The 16,304-nt window shown below is 37.3% G+C and overlaps 2 protein-coding genes across 2 annotated transcripts; both read right to left on the bottom strand.

Moving 5' to 3' along the window:
• Window positions 1-964: 964 nt before the first annotated feature.
• On the bottom strand, window positions 965-10,641 carry LOC110058989 (uncharacterized). Its single transcript, XM_089295174.1, has 4 exons — window positions 10,268-10,641; window positions 7,084-7,348; window positions 5,484-6,440; window positions 965-5,075 (listed from the first exon to the last, which is right to left on the bottom strand). Exons 1-4 carry the CDS (start codon window positions 10,473-10,475, stop codon window positions 4,832-4,834), a joined length of 1,674 nt encoding a protein of 557 aa, XP_089151300.1. The 5' UTR covers window positions 10,476-10,641; the 3' UTR covers window positions 965-4,831.
• Window positions 10,642-10,971: 330 nt separating this feature from the next.
• Window positions 10,972-15,919, bottom strand: LOC110058990 (uncharacterized). The gene has a single exon (XM_089295311.1). It carries the CDS (start codon window positions 12,913-12,915, stop codon window positions 12,055-12,057), a length of 861 nt encoding a protein of 286 aa, XP_089151437.1. The 5' UTR covers window positions 12,916-15,919; the 3' UTR covers window positions 10,972-12,054.
• Between the last annotated feature and the right edge of the window lie 385 nt (window positions 15,920-16,304).

Below are 16,304 nucleotides of genomic sequence, written 5' to 3'. Positions count from 1 at the left end.
CAAAAACCTGCTTTTCAAGGAAGCCGTGTATAAAAGCAAAATAAAACTTACATAAGACTGCCATCAAAATCATAATTCCTCAACTAAGATTTAAATTCATCAAGAGAGGGTGATAAGGGGTATAAGGGGTAAAGGGGCATAAGGATATAAGGGGTATAAGAGTATAAAGGGTATAAGGGTATAAGGGGTACAAGGGTACAAGGGTATAGGGGTATAAGGGTATAAGGGTATAAGGGTATAAGGGTATAAGGGTACAAGGGTATAGGGGTATAAGGGTATAAGGGTATAAGGGTATAAGGGTATAAGGGGTATAAGGGTATAAGGGCTACAAGGGTACAAGAGTATAGGGGTATAAAGTGTATAAGGGGTATAAGGGTATAAGGGGTATAAGGGTATACCTAATATGGAGCTCGGTTTGTAAAGGTAAAGGTAAATAGGGGCAGGTGCAGAAAGGGTAGGAAGCAGGAATTCTAATGGTAATTTTTGTACTTCATTAAGCATCCAAATACTTTCGAAAACAAGAACTCAAAATGATATTTGACTTGCATTTGGCATCTTTTGAGACTTCTGGGCTAACAAGCAAACAAAAATTTGTCCTTGGGCTAAAAAACTGAGGCTTCCTAATGGTAAAAATGGAAACCCTTATATCATAGGTCATGAAATGGATGATGTTTTGAGTCTCTATACAGAGGCGATTAGAGTAGGATGGACACGGGCAGGAGTAGGGGGATACAGCTATGGGAAGTGGGAGAGCAGGGTACATGAAGCGGGTGGTTCTGACCCCCTTTCACAGGAGCCATTCCTCAACCTTGATCTTTTTCACAGTACCATTTGGGTCATCATAGTTTCACATTGCAGGAGGTGCTGCAAAAATAGTACCACATTGACTAAAACCTTATTAATCACCTCAAAATGCAAAACATTAGAACCACACAGGATCAAAGGCAAGCACATTGAACGTCTATATAGGCAATAAGTTAGTTTTTATTTACAATATGAAATACACTCACAGCATAATAAAGCTCTGTGAATCAATACGAAACACACTGTTGAAAAAATAAGTTACAAAGATATCAATACCAGAATCATCAAGTCTTGATCTACAAGAGCACTAACTGTATTCTATAATTATTATAGAAGACAACTTTTGACATTTCAAGCATCATAGAGCTCTGACAGTAAAAAAATTAGAGCATGTGCTATAGCTTAGTAAATTGAATTGCTAATGAAAGTTATGTATTAAACAAGAAAGCAACTCCTGAACCAAAACTCAGTGAAAAGAACATAGCAGTGTGTAATTAAAAACCATCATCTACAATGTAATAAAATATTATATATCTATTTTTTATTTGGTAAATATAAATAACTTGTTGATCGCAGATTGTAGCAGTATATTTTTGAACACTTTTTCTACTGGTCATAATTTTGTTGTGACAAGTGATGCAATTGAATGAAAAGGGAGCAAAATTAGAGTAATTATTATCACAAGTCAAGGATAATAATTATACACTTTGCTTTCTCTTTTCGTTATTTCAGCTTGTTCTCTTCACTATTTGTTCTTATAAATCATCCAAGTAGAATTACAATAATTAGTTTTAAACATAACCAAACCAGATACTAAATAGTATTTATTAACTGAAAATAAATATTGCCATGAAAAGATATTAACAGACATTAATATTATATTAAATTATTTTTGTACTTAGGATACCCAACAGTTCATTCCACAATATAATTAGTTACCTACTTATTCCAACAAAATAATATTAATAACTTTAATTACTTATTATAAATAGCTGGTAATATTAGAATTTGGTTCAAAAAAGAACAGAACCCACAACATATGAGACAAATTTTTATCATCTATCAAAGTACATGTGAGCTAACATTAAATAAACCAAAACAATTTGAACAAACAAGAAAAACACATTGACTCAAGAAAAATGTTCTGTTTTACTGTGGTTTGCCAAAATTATTTGCAAGTCAGAGCTCTCATTTCAAAATCTTTAGTCTCTGACAAGATACATACTGTGTTATGAACTGATCAAAATGGCTTCAGTACTAATGTGAGGTACAAAGCAACATTTATCTTTTTTATATTAACCACATTATTTTGTAAAAAAAGAAAATATAATGTTAAAAAAAAGTTCTTGGTGTGAAGCAAGCCAGATGCATAATACTTATTATATAAAACTGTTTTCATGTGATCATGTTTCATTTGCGACAGAAGAAAGTTTTGGAAGTAACCTGCCTCTTACATAAGCTTAGTGACTGGGTTAAGCTTACTGAGTGAGAAGGCAGGTTGGGCAGGGAAATACTTGGTTTCAGGTCAGAACACACTGTGAAGACTGTGGAAAATAACAAGGAGGCAAATATTTTCCTTCCTGACCTGACTCATTCAAAAGCATAAATCATTTCAACATCACCAGAGTTTCACTGTTTTTTAAAAGTAGTAAATGTGTCATAGTGAATGTCCTCAATTGTGTGCATTAAACAAATTCATTTGCCAACAAAAGCAGGGCCAGATAGCTACTTTTTTAGAACGGCTAATGTCATCCTCTTTGGACCTGATGTCAGCTACTGTTATTGAAAATATAAAGCATGGCCATGAATGTGTTATCACTGACAATTTTTTATCTCAAGACAATGGTATCCTGCTTCCAGTACACTAGTATTGTACTTTGTTTGACTTTCCTGCATAAAAGTACTTTTTCTGCATACAAGCAATTTCAATTCTTATATCAAAACTATTTTCATTCTCCAGCTAAACCTTGCCATTATAACATTAATACTATAAATCAGCTTAGTTAGCAGTGGACAGACTCTTTATAGTCAACTGACTACATTTGCAAACAAATATTCTGAAATTAAAAATACCACGCTGCAGTTGGAATGACAATTTATTATTTATTTATTAAAATATGTTAGAATGAAAAATAATAAAAAAATACTAGTATGAATTTGTTGCAGCTGATAATTTTTACCAAAAAACCTAGTGTGATACCCCACTGAAGGGCTATGAACATAACATTCAATATGAGACAGTCATAACTTGTACCTTAACTGAAACTGTTCAATGTAACAACAACAGTACTGTGACAAGATCTTGAGTGAGCCAGGATGGTCTTTTCCACAATGAAACTCATATGAATGTATAGCAGTGACCCTTAAAACTTATTGGAGAGAGCTAAATTACAAAATATCATTTTCAGTGAAGTGGTTTTAACTTTGTTTTTCATGAAAGTAACAAGCTCATAGGTCTATGTAACTAATACTGTAATGTCACTAAGCATTAAATATCTTTTTGTTCTGCTGTCTCTATCAAAATAGTCAAGAATCAATTGAAAAATACATTATTTAACTACTGGTAATTACTTTTGTGTGATTACAAGAGCACAGCAACACCTAACACAGACATCTGTTGTCACTACCATTGTTCTGAAAAAGTAAACCAGCTTGCCACCGACGGCAATAAAAAGGAAGACGTGATGACAGAAATTTATCACAAGGAAAATGGGACCCCCTGTCATGCATTTCTGTTCATAGAGAAAATTATTTTCTGTGCCAATGTTCTTTTTGTGTATTGGATTAAATTTTGTCTTACAAAAGTGGAGAAAAACTACACTTTCCAAATCCGACATGATAATATTTAATATTGTTAGATACAAGGCTTGAAATATTAATGCAAAGTAGAGGATAAAGAATGTCAATGATTTTTATCGTGAGTGCAAATTGTTAACTGCTTTGAAGAGGAAAACACTTAGGTTTTGAAAGATTTTAAGAGAGAAAAATTCATCATATAGAGGCAAGATCCTCAGTTAAGTCTATAAACACTGTATTACATAAAAAAGTCGTGTTTCAGACTGCATGCAAGCTTCACTCACACTGAAGAGAAAATCCTGTCATATAAAAATAGTAACACAAGCCTTAGCTTCCTGTCTTGCTTGGGAATTTCTAGCGATGCAAGTCACCTGCTACCATTTGCATCTCATAAATAGCTGCCTAAGTTTTCTTAGCCTTATGGTTGTTATAGGCAGCCAATACCATTTTATAAGCTTCAAATTATTGTACTCTGCTTTCCTTTTTTGATATAAATAAATGCTGTTGTTGTTGAAATCAAATCTCTGAACTAAGAAAGGACCTGCAGATATCATAAATTACAGTATCTTTTGTATTGCGCAGGGGTCTTCACACATTATAATGTGGTGTTCCGGAAAATATCCTCACCCACTCTTACAGAAATTCCAGTTTAGATTTATACTGCACTTTAAATTGAACATTTTGGCCTTTAAGAACCTGCACCAATTCAAAATTTCAATGACCTTCAGTGTTGTGGGTATGGAATCGGATATTTCCTGATATTTTCCCTTTTTTCCAAAACCATTTTTAGTTTATGAACATGGAGTTTACATCAACTTGTTTTCAAGTGTGAAAAAACTAGCTGGAGGTTTCTGAATGCATACTTTTCAAGCACTATACTTTAACCCCTACATAACTCTAAATACCTCTGTTTGTAATGTGACACTTGAAACGTGCATCAAAATGCTTACAATAGGAGGTAGGTCTAACGATTCTTGGTCAGTGTGACCCTGTGCCATCTCATGTTGTCTCTCCTAGGGGAATCCCCAATCACACCAGGGTGAGTGCACTATTGAACATTTTGCAGGCTGTGTTGCTTCAGGATAACAAGCAGTAGAATTTTTCCAAATTCTTGTAGTAATTATTGTACTTTCAAACCTCTTGTGTTGTTCTTTAAAACACAGACTTGGCACAGTGCTTGGATTTAAACTCCACGACATCACATCACCACAGAGCTTGGATTCCACTTGGATCATCTGTTGATTGAGCTTTCAATCTTTTTAATAGTTGTTTTGTCCAAACTACACAAGTCAAAATCCAGTGTTGTTTCTGTGAGTTCAAAGCGACCTGTCGTTTCTAAAATATCAGCTATTCTCTGCAGTAGATTAGAGTCTTTCAGTGCTACAAGACGCTTGTACAGTTGAATTAGATTTTCTGAAGAAGAATTCCGCTGTCCATTACTAGCTTGCTTACTGTCTTTGAGTTTTGGTTTTGGGCTGCAAGATAGAAATACCAGCAGTGTCAGGGTCTGTTAGCAAGTATGGTACATTATATGAGGGGCACGTAAACATTGCTCTTGGAAGAGTGAAAATAGAAGACCGGAACCCCTACATGTAAGTGAAAACGTCACCTTGATACATGAAAAATTCACGATAATTTCCATTGAGAAACTATTTCAAAACTTAAAATTGCAAGATGAGCAAAAAATTGGGGTGAAAAACTGGATTAATTTAAAAATCCAAGTATACTTCTTCACATTTGTCCATAAATTGCCACATTGGCTAGTAATAATTTAGTGGGGGCAAGTCAAAAGTAAAATTTGCTGACTCACTGGGCACGCGGATTTGAAATTATTTTCCTGCAATGCATGACGTGTGACTTGACTTCAGCTTAGCTTAGCTTACCTTTGCTTCAAGGACTTGGGACTTTTCAATCCATTTTTTCTTTTATTTTTTACAGCCTCTGATTTCTTAGCTTGAGAGCTGCTTTTCGTTCTACCTTTGTTGCTACTGTCTTTGTTCTGTAAAGTACTGTTTGGAGAGTTGACAGCATCAGCAATTGGCTTCTGTGTTGTGACTGATGGCTGTATTGATCTAGACTGAAATGGGGTACAAACGTCAACCTCATTACCATCATCATCATCATCGTCCTCTTCACTCATTTCTGCTATTAGCTTATCTAAAGCCATGTTCTTATTGCTGCCAGAATTCCCTAACAGACTTGAACTAGAGGTACTACTTGACCAGCTGTCACCTGAGCCACGCCGCCGAAAAGTAATCTTTTCCACTTTCTTCTCCTCCGGTTTAGCTTGTTGTTTCAAATCATTCATAGGAGATTTTTGCTTACTTTTCTTAGCAGATGTGGACTCTCTTCGCTTTGATGCATTTGATACATTTTCACTTGATCCAACCTCTGAAGATGCTCGCCTGTTTTTCTTTTTGTCATTTGCGGGACTTTTTGATGACAGTGATTTAATTTTTAACTTAACATCTTTCACTTCATCCAGTTTTTCTTTATGTTCATTGCCAGCAACAGGCAGCTCCAATGGAATAAATCCAAGAGGTTTGTTTGACTTTCCAGAAGCTTCATCAGGTTTCTTTTTTTTCTTTTTCACTTGCTGCATGTCTTCTGTTCCTGATGTACTTGATGATCTTTTAAGTCCTGGTGTTACAGACTCTTGCATTTTAACAGTCTTGTTGGCTACTACTGCCTCATGTTTACCTTTTTTGTTCTTGTCAGAATCTGTCGTTGGTGTCGACAGTTGCAGAGTTGGATGCAAATCAGTGATGTTACTTGCTGTTTTCCCATCTTTTGAGTCAGCACTCTGTTGAGCTGCTGATCCATTAACAGGCAAAGAAGAACTGAAAAAAACAAACTTGTAAACAAACGAACTTCAGACTTCAAAAGCATTTTGCTTGATTTACTGAACTTATTTATTTAATTATTTATTTATTTATTTATTTATTTACTTATTTGTGTAATTACTTTTGTGTCTTTTATTCTAGTCATCCCTTTTCTTTTCTTACAAAGTGTAACCTGAAGAAAAAGTTCTACAGTTGAACCTCCACTAACAGCCACCTCTTTACAGTGGCCGCTTTTTTGTTCCGGTGGATAGCCATACGGCCACTCTTATTTTAACCTCTCTACAATGGCTGCCTCACCACAATGGCAATGGTCAATAAAACGTATCTTAACTGCCAAAATAACCTCTCAACATTGGCCCGTTAATCAACAACAGACAAATGGTTCAAACAAAACCCCAAAAGGTGATGAAAACTGGTCAATACCGCACGTCAGTGGTCTCTGTTTGTTAGGTTTCTGTTCTATCAATATATGTTTTGATTTTGTCACGTATTTACATGCCTCACAAAAATATAAGTGTCATATTTACACCTCTACCTCACCATAACAGCCACCTCTTTACAATGGTCACTTTCCTCTGTCCCCACAGTGGCTGTTGTTGAGAGGTTCAACTGCTCAAGCATTTAGCGCTGCGTACTTTACCTGTGAAATCCATTTACAGTCCCTGTGCTTGTAACGATTCCTCCACCTCTCACAAGTTTTTTCCTGAACTCCTCTGTTGGATTGGTAAAGGTAAGGGCTTCACTTCGAATGTTATCAATAGGCGGGGAGCCACAGGCAGGCAAAACAAGATCATAGTCGAACATCAATTTCCTTGGCTCCTCTTTGTTTTTGAAGAAGACTTCAACTGGAAGGAAAAAGCTTCCATAACCAGCCTCAGCAACTGTATAGGGAGGATCCTTTAGAACTAGAAATATAAAATGAAATGAGTCCTGTATAAAAAATTAACACTGACTGGACTGCAGTACTGTACTGGCTTACATAGTGTGCAGGGGATGAGTTCTCCTAAATGGCTGGTACATTGCTCTATGAACTGAACTCTCTATGTTGAACTGTTGACTACATGATCATGTTGTGTTTAGACATAGAACTTAAATTTTTTTGTTAACACCTCTTTCTATCCACTGTTATACCCACTTCTTTAGGTCCCTTGCCTGATATATCAAGCCCCTCCACTCAAAACCATTTCATAAGGCAACTGGTATGTATCTATCCAATACATGTTTAAGAAAACACAATCGCAGATGTACTGATTACTAAGAAAGATTAGCAGTAGTCAAAGTAGTAATTAGTAGTAATCAAAGATTACTAGTGTATTTGACCTCGTCACTTTAATATATATACCTTAAATGATTTCACCAGCTGACTTTCAACCTCTGCCTTTTGTTAAAATCAACATTTTTCATCAACAACTGAGGTTTACTTAACAAATAAAGAAGCCTAAGCCCTGTATTACACTGATAAAACATTACAGGCTTTTGAGAACACGGTGGAAATGTAGAAAAACGAGCCGCAGACGAGTGTTTTCTACATTTTATTTTCTTGAGTGTTGTCAACTGTCCGGAGTGTTTCATCACAGTGTAATAAATGGCTTACAATAGGCTTTTTCATTTGCTTTGTGATATAGAGTTAATGCAGCAAAAAACAATAAAACACGCTTTTTCTATGCTTTATACTCTGATAAAACATGGGTTTTTGACCAATCAGAGCATGAGGCAGGGTACTATCTATATTATAACGACAGATATATCATAGTGTCAAGGTCTGTGCCAGTGAAGATGTCCCCTGTATAAACTACGATTTGCTAATATGTGTGACAACACCAGTTTCCATAGACTCACAAAAATATTTACAAATTTTGTGCATTAATTGAAAATTCAATAGTCTGGCAATAAATATTCCCGAAATCACCAGATAAAAGAGAGATAAAAGTTGACAATAAGACCCTTGACCCCAAATCTGAGACGTGAGGAATTCTTCAGAAGTAATGGAATTACCAAAAAAATAAGCCCATTGGCTTCAAAAAAATAAGCCCATTGGCTTCAAAAAAATAAGCCCATTGGCTTCTATTAGAAGCCAATGGGCTTATTTTTTTGGTAATTCCATTACTTCTGAAGAATTCCTCACGTCTCAGATTTGGGGTCAAGGGTCTTATTGTCAACTTTTATCTCTTATAAAACAGAAATATGATTTCTTCTAGCTTTGGTTTCTAATTCATGTCTCTAGATTATGTGCAGAGCTGTTTGGTCTCCATTTAAGGACTGTAAAACTTGTTTAATTTGTGATTTATATTGCGATACCATTTGCTGTTATTCTTGTACACAGGTACAAATAATAATGTGACATACCTTCCAAGTGAAAAACCAAACAATTTGTATGACAAAATTTCTCTGATGATAATAAACTCCTTCAATAATTCACACTCTCCCTCTAGCGAAGGGACACAGAAGCTCTCAGTACTTCTCTATGCTATCTGATTCCAAGACAGACAATCAGCCATTTAATACAGGTAAATTAACCATCATGGCAAATTTACGAAGCTGAGGTTTTGAGTGTTAACATCAGCCCTTCTAGCTAATTCACTCTGATGAATGGTTTAACCAATACTTGAAATCTCAGCTTCACAAACTCACTATGATGGTTACTTTACCTCTACAACTTCAAGTTAATAAATAGCTGTCTTTTATTTGCCCACTGATCGATGAAGCCCAACAGTTTCTTAAGAAACCAACACCTTTGTTCAAGACAAACACTGCTGTTTTCTTTTGTTTCAATTTAATTCACCTGCAGACAAATATTCATACTTTCTTTCCTGTAAAAGCTAGATAATGTTACATATATAAGCTGGATTCAAAACGAAAACTCAAATGCTTCCTCTTCGATATACTGATCACAAAACAACACTTCAGAAATCATCGAAAAACGATCCAATATTAAATGGTAACGCTTGAAACAGAGTGTACATATAGAAAGAAAGTGATATTTACACAGAGATGAACAATAAGCAAATAGTATTGAATCGCTGGATTTGAGGACCCAGGGCATAAAATGCTTTTCATTAGAAATCAGGTTCGAAGCACTTTGTACGAAATCTCGAGTTTTATCAACGTCATTCTTACATTCGATAAGTGATGGAAAATTAAATTGACCTGCAAATTCTACGTATGCATTTTATTTACAAATCACCTTTCGTGCGAAATATTATCTCGTTTATGGATTTTGTATGCGAGAAATGTGTGGTTTGACAAGAATTTACCTAGTATCTACAGTTCCTGTATCATACAACAGGCAACGAGATTAAATGACAAAATTTCCGCTCAAGATTGCGATAGCCATTTAGTTAACTGTTAATAAGGACAAAGAAACAAACACATGCAAGCGCGTGATACGATAGTCGTTCTCGGTTTGATAAAGAACTGCCCTTTTATCATAAACACTGTGCAGAACTTTACACTTTGAAGAGGCCAAGCTTTCTTTATAAAGGACAGTTTAAATTAATTTGTAAGACGAAGAAGGTCTTAGATTTGCGACGTCAACATGCATCGGCTGGTCGTGAATTCAAATCGCGTCGATTTGAAGTCAATCGAGTTATAAAGTAAACTGCGAAATCCTTAATTTCTTTTGCTACAGCAAAATTAGCTCTTTAATCCATAGAAGCCGGATAGAATAATCGAGGAAACAAAGAAATCGCCCCAGCTCGTAACACTAGAGTGTTTTACAAGTGGACGTTCGGCAAGGCTAATCAAGTTTGCATGCAAACTCAACTGCACAAAACCAAAGATGTTGACATCATTACGCTAGACCTAACAAATTCTACGTTGCTTACCTCGTTTTGGCTTGGCAAAACTCTCGTGCAGGTAGAACACAACCTTCTCCACGAAATGAGAAATGTCACAGCTTTCTGGTCCTCGCACAAACACGACCCAGTCATGGGTAAAGCCTTCGGGACTTGGGGTTTTCTTACAAGAAGCCTTGTGTCCAAGTTCAATCTTGACTTCAACTTGAACACTCTCCATGCTGATGGCTGTGCTCATAGCACGTAAAATCTCAACGCATAGGTAGCAATTTACGAGTCAATGATGCCTGAAAGGTCAGCACAAATGGCCACGAAGGAAAAGGCCCTCAAAGTTCGATGGAACGCAGAACTTCGCTCGTTCGACCGAAGTCTTCAAAATACAACATTTTTGATTTCAATGACAGTTCCTTATGCGGCTGCGTGTCGGTTTCATACCAACAACACCAAATATGGTGAGCTTTTGTTCGCTTGTGTTTAATCTCCGGGGAGGAGAGCCAAGGGGAGGAGTCAGAGGCGAGGAGTGAAGCCCTGTTAGGGGGGCTCCTTATGTCCCCGTCTGAGTTTCAAACCTTTTCACCTCGCAACTATTTCGGAAAGTTTGCATGTCGTTGACGGAATTTCGTCCAAAGCTACCGATCTGTTTAACGTAAATGCGTTCTCCTAATTCTGTCCCCAAAACATTCTATTTTGGAATTTATTATCAACCAAACTAACTCTGTTTTCATATAACACTATTGTTTTTTTTTTTCTGGCACAGGCTTAATATTCTTATTTTTCTGCAGATTTTTGGCTAAAAATATTCTTGGGGATATTCTTAGATTATAGCATATGATATTTCTGTTTTCGAATGTATTTGGTGTCTGGATGGTGTTCAGGTAATTTTTCAAAATCTTAGCCAAGAGGTTATTCTTAAAATAGTCTTCAAATTCTTGGCAAATTTCAGCCTTGATGTTCTTAGAAACTATATTTGTATAAAAAAGAGAAAGAGTGTAATAGACTTGCAAAGTGCAACAATGCAATGCAGAGAGAATAGACTCAGAAAATGTACTTTTCAATCCTTATGTGACATGTTTGACTTCTCATTCGTGGTCATTTCAGCTCCTTCATGTCGTCATTTCAGAGCCATGTCGCCTGTCGGCATTTACGCTAACAGGGCCTCAAGAGTGAGGGGTGTCTTGTGGAGCCTCACTTTCACGTCAAATAGAGCCTTGCCTTCATGATCAGTCCAACTTGGAAGTTTGCAACATTTCTGAAATATATTTTTTAAACCAAGTTTGTACTAATTTCTCTTAGGCAGCATTTGCATGATCGTACGCTATATCTAGACAGAATCAGGAGCTCATTAAAATAGATTTCTCACATTTCAGATGTAGGACTCAAATATAGTCCATCCAATCGGAACAAAATTAGAATTATAAAGACAGTCTTCAAAAACTAAATTAGAAAAAAAAAGCAGATTGATGAATTCATCACTTTATTTAGGCTAGATTTCCAGCCGTTTTGTAAGCCCACCTCCTTGGTTGGTCGGAGGATCACAACCAGACTCCCAAAACAGCTGGAAATCAAGTGGGCCTGTGGCTTGCGAACACAGACGTACAGTACTGTAGTTCCACCTCTTGTAGGCTAGCCTACCTGTGACCCAGACTAGATAAAGCCGAGGTGAAATTAAGAGGCTTATGCAATGGGAAATAGCAAGTCAGGGTCAAAAGTATGTGATGCAGAATACTTAATTTTAATAAATATGGGAATGACCAGAAAAGTTTGAATATTTTTAGTAAACAGAATTAACACCAGTTTAATATTGCCCACTACCCTAATCAAGATAATCTATTTTTTGACAACTTCTGTTTCTTTCTGACTTCATTAACTTTTTGCATGCTCTGGTCATCAATGTCTCTGAAAATTTGTCTTTCTCCAATGAAAAATATGTGTAAGCGATCTAAATTTCTTGGAAGTAATGTCAAAATGTTGTCTCTTAAGTCTACACGACTCAAGCTAGGCAAGTTACTAACTGAATTGCTGTCCAAAGATTGAATCATGTTTGAACGCAGGTTTATGCATTCCAGTTTGTGCAAACCACTCACGCCTTCTGGAAACTTGCCGAATTGATTTTCTGCCAGATCCAAATGTGTCAAGTTCATGAGGCAATGAAAATCACTTGGTAAAGTTGAAAGTTGATTGTTTGATAAGCTGAGCCATTTCAAGGACTTTAGAGCTGAGAACTTCTCCGGTAGTGTTTTAATACTGTTGCATCCTGCACCAAGCTTTTCCAGGTTCATAAGATTGCAAATTTCAGGAGGCAATCCTATGAGCTGAATGTTGACAATCCACAACTCTTGAAGAAAAGTCAATTCTCCAATTTCTGACGGTAAAAACCCTAGGTTATTGTGACTCAAACACAAAATCCTCAAGTTTGATAGCTGCCGGAATCCTGACGGTATCAAGGTCAACTGATTATGATCCAACGCCAAAACCTGAAGGTTTTTGAGCGAAACAAGTTCCATTGGAGGCATAATAATTCTGTTGTCATTCAACAACAAAGTTCTCACTCTGACAAGTTTCTTCAAAGAATCGGGAAGTACGGTCAGATCGCGATGACTAAGATTCAGAACCTTCCATTTGGAGTTTATAGCACTTAATAACAGTTTATCCACGTCTTTTTGAGCTGTATGGTACATCTAATCCGGTTAAAACTCTTTAATTGTCAACCATGTAAACTGTAAACAAGACTACGAAGGACGAACAACAACAACACACCGAAGTCCAGCAGCCTGGTCCCCAGGGCCCGCTCAAGTTATTTTGAAAGAAATCACGCGCATCCAAGTTTGAGAGTCAGTGGTTAGCCTTGCAGGCTCAGTTACGAGCGGTGATATACCGGCGGTACCGGCGGTCATACTTCCATTTCAGTGTATTGAGCCCTTAATTCTTTTTAACCGCGCGGCCATGGGCCGAGCGCGGTTCTAGGTTTACCCGTGGTTTATTAACCGCGCGGCCATGGGCCGAGCGCGGTTCATGGTTTACCCGTGGTTTTTTTAACCGCGCGGCCATGGGCCGAGCGCGGTTCATGGTTTACCCGTGGTTTTTTTTTTTTCGACTTCGGTGCGAGCAGACCCAAGCTTCCACTCGGCCAAATTTTGAGTCACGCAACCTGTGATGTTTACTCGCCAAAAGCTGTTGAAACAATAAATCTCATCTTTCGCGGGAATAAATTAAAAACTCAGCGCTCGTCAAAAATTATATTTTTTCACCAGAAATTTAGCTCGGAACATATACATATTTATATTTGTTTGAATCGTCGATGAAATGACCTTTTCCGGATATTTTTTCCTTCGGGGTCAACCGAAACCTCAGATTACAAAATCACGCCGAACCCACATGTTGCAAAAAAATCTCTTCAAAACCCTGACTTCGAAGCGATATAACACTTCAGCGTTAATAGCTACCACACATCGGCAGGCGGTAAATCTATTCCTTAACAATCCAACTTTATCGTGTTAAAATTTCAGCGAAATCGAACAAAACCAGAATTAATTAGAATTTTTTTGTGACCTCACTTCCCAGACTTGTCCTAACAAAGGAAGCAACGGTCGCCCATAGCAACCGAAAAACACCAACATAACAAAGCCGACGTTTCGGCCAAAAAACTCCACAATTATCGCCTGAGAGTTTAAACGTGAATGGGAACATCTTTTTCGAACCTTTTTCAACTAATTTAGACGAAAGACTGGCCTCGGCGGGCTACAAAAACGACAAAGAGAAAAAACAGAACAAGACAGCAGAACAAGCCGATAATATTTCATCGCGTGGCTTTCGACACGAAAACGAAAATACAGCTTACTTCTGGATAAATTCAGCCTTAGAAGCCAGCAACCGGTCCCAAATTACTTTCTGTATCCTTACAAATGTCCTGATTTCCATCTCCGAAAGATTTTGCCCCAATTTTGAGCAAATAAACATTTCGCCGGCGGCGACCGCCATTACGGTGGCTTGCATACTAAATTAGCTAACTTAACAAAATTCTCCCGAGGCGGGGATACGACAAATTTGGTGAGAATTTTTCTGTCACGTTTTCAATCTGTGGTCACTGGAGTGACCAAAATCGATACATCGGTCGGGATAGGGTTTTTTTATGACTTGTGTGACTACTTTGCTAGCCCTTTACTCGTGGAAAACACCAATTAAATTTAATCATGACTTTTGAGAAAGAAAGCTGTTGTTAATAGTGTTATTATTGTGTCGTTGATATCGTTCATCCCCATACATATCCCGAAGAAAGTTCTAGATTAAGACCATTAAGTCATCGGAGATTTGTCAAAGGCTACCACTGATGGTGCAATAATACAGTTTGTGTTGATCAAGTGATGTGATGTCTACAGTAAGAAAAGAATCATCAATGACTGCTTTGGAATGTGCACTGCGTTCCGACGGTAGTGCTAAGCGAACAGTTAAATTTTAAAAGCGCGGTTATAAGATCTAACAGATCTTCTTGTTTTTTTCGACTTCGGTGCGAGCAGACCCAATCTTCCACTCGGCCAAATTTTGAGTCACGCAACCTGTGATGTTTACTCGCCAAAAGCTGTTGAAACAATAAATCTCATCTTTCGCGGGAATAAATTAAAAACCCAGCGCTCGTCAAAAATTATATTTTTTCACCAGAAATTTAGCTCGGAACATATACATATTTATATTTGTTTGAATCGTCGATGAAATGACCTTTTCCGGATATTTTTTCCTTCGGGGTCAACCGAAACCTCAGATTACAAAATCACGCCGAACCCACATGTTGCAAAAAAATCTCTTCAAAACCCTGACTTCGAAGCGATATAACACTTCAGCGTTAATAGCTACCACACATCGGCAGGCGGTAAATCTATTCCTTAACAATCCAGCTTTATCGTGTTAAAATTTCAGCGAAATTGAACAAAACCAGAATTAATTAGAATTTTTTTGTGACCTCACTTCCCAGACTTGTCCTAACAAAGGAAGCAACGGTCGCCCATAGCAACCGAAAAACACCAACATAACAAAGCCGACGTTTCGGCCAAAAAACTCCACAATTATCGCCTGAGAGTTTAAACGTGAATGGGAACATCTTTTTCGAACCTTTTTCAACTGATTTAGACGAAAGACTGGCCTCGGCGGGCTACAAAAACGACAAAGAGAAAAAACAGAACAAGACAGCAGAACAAGCCGATAATATTTCATCGCGTGGCTTTCGACACGAAAACGAAAATACAGCTTACTTCTGGATAAATTCAGCCTTAGAAGCCAGCAACCGGTCCCAAATTACTTTCTGTATCCTTACAAATGTCCTGATTTCCATCTCCGAAAGATTTTGCCCCAATTTTGAGCAAATAAACATTTCGCCGGCGGCGACCGCCATTACGGTGGCTTGCATACTAAATTAGCTAACTTAACAAAATTCTCCCGAGCGGGAGGCGGGATACGACAAATTTGGTGAGAATCAAAAGTAACGCCAATTTTCTGTCACGTTTTCAATCTGTGGTCACCGGAGTGACCAAAATTGATACATCGGTCGGGATAGGGGTTTTTTATGACTTGTGTGACTACTTTGCTAGCCCTTTACTCGTGGAAAACACCAATTAAATTTAATCATGACTTTTAAGAAAGAAAGCTGTTGTTACTAGTGTTATTATTGTGTCGTTGATATCGTTCATGCCCATACATATCCCGAAGAAAGTTCTAGATTAAGACCATTAAGTCATCGGAGATTTGTCAACGGCTACCACTGATGGTGCAATAATACAGTTTGTGTTGATCAAGTGATGTGATGTCTACAGTAAGAAAAGAATCATCAATGACTGCTTTGGAATGTGCACTGCGTTCCGACGATAGTGCTAAGCGAACAGTTAAATTTTAAAAGCGCGGTTATAAGATCTAAGAGATCTTCTTGTTTTTTTTTTTTTTTGTCGGTGACCAGACGCAGACCTCCGCTCGGCCAAACTTTGAGTCATGCAACGTGTGATGTTTTTCCGCCAGAAGCTGTTAAAACATAAACACACGGACAATTTTACGGATATTGTTTTCTTTTTTGTGGGTAAAATAT

This window comes from Orbicella faveolata, unplaced genomic scaffold (assembly GCF_042242905.1).
Source record: "Orbicella faveolata isolate gen_17 unplaced genomic scaffold, um_ofav_v1 contig_26, whole genome shotgun sequence".
NCBI lineage: Eukaryota > Metazoa > Cnidaria > Anthozoa > Scleractinia > Merulinidae > Orbicella > Orbicella faveolata.
This window is presented reverse-complemented; position numbering and strand designations above follow the sequence as displayed.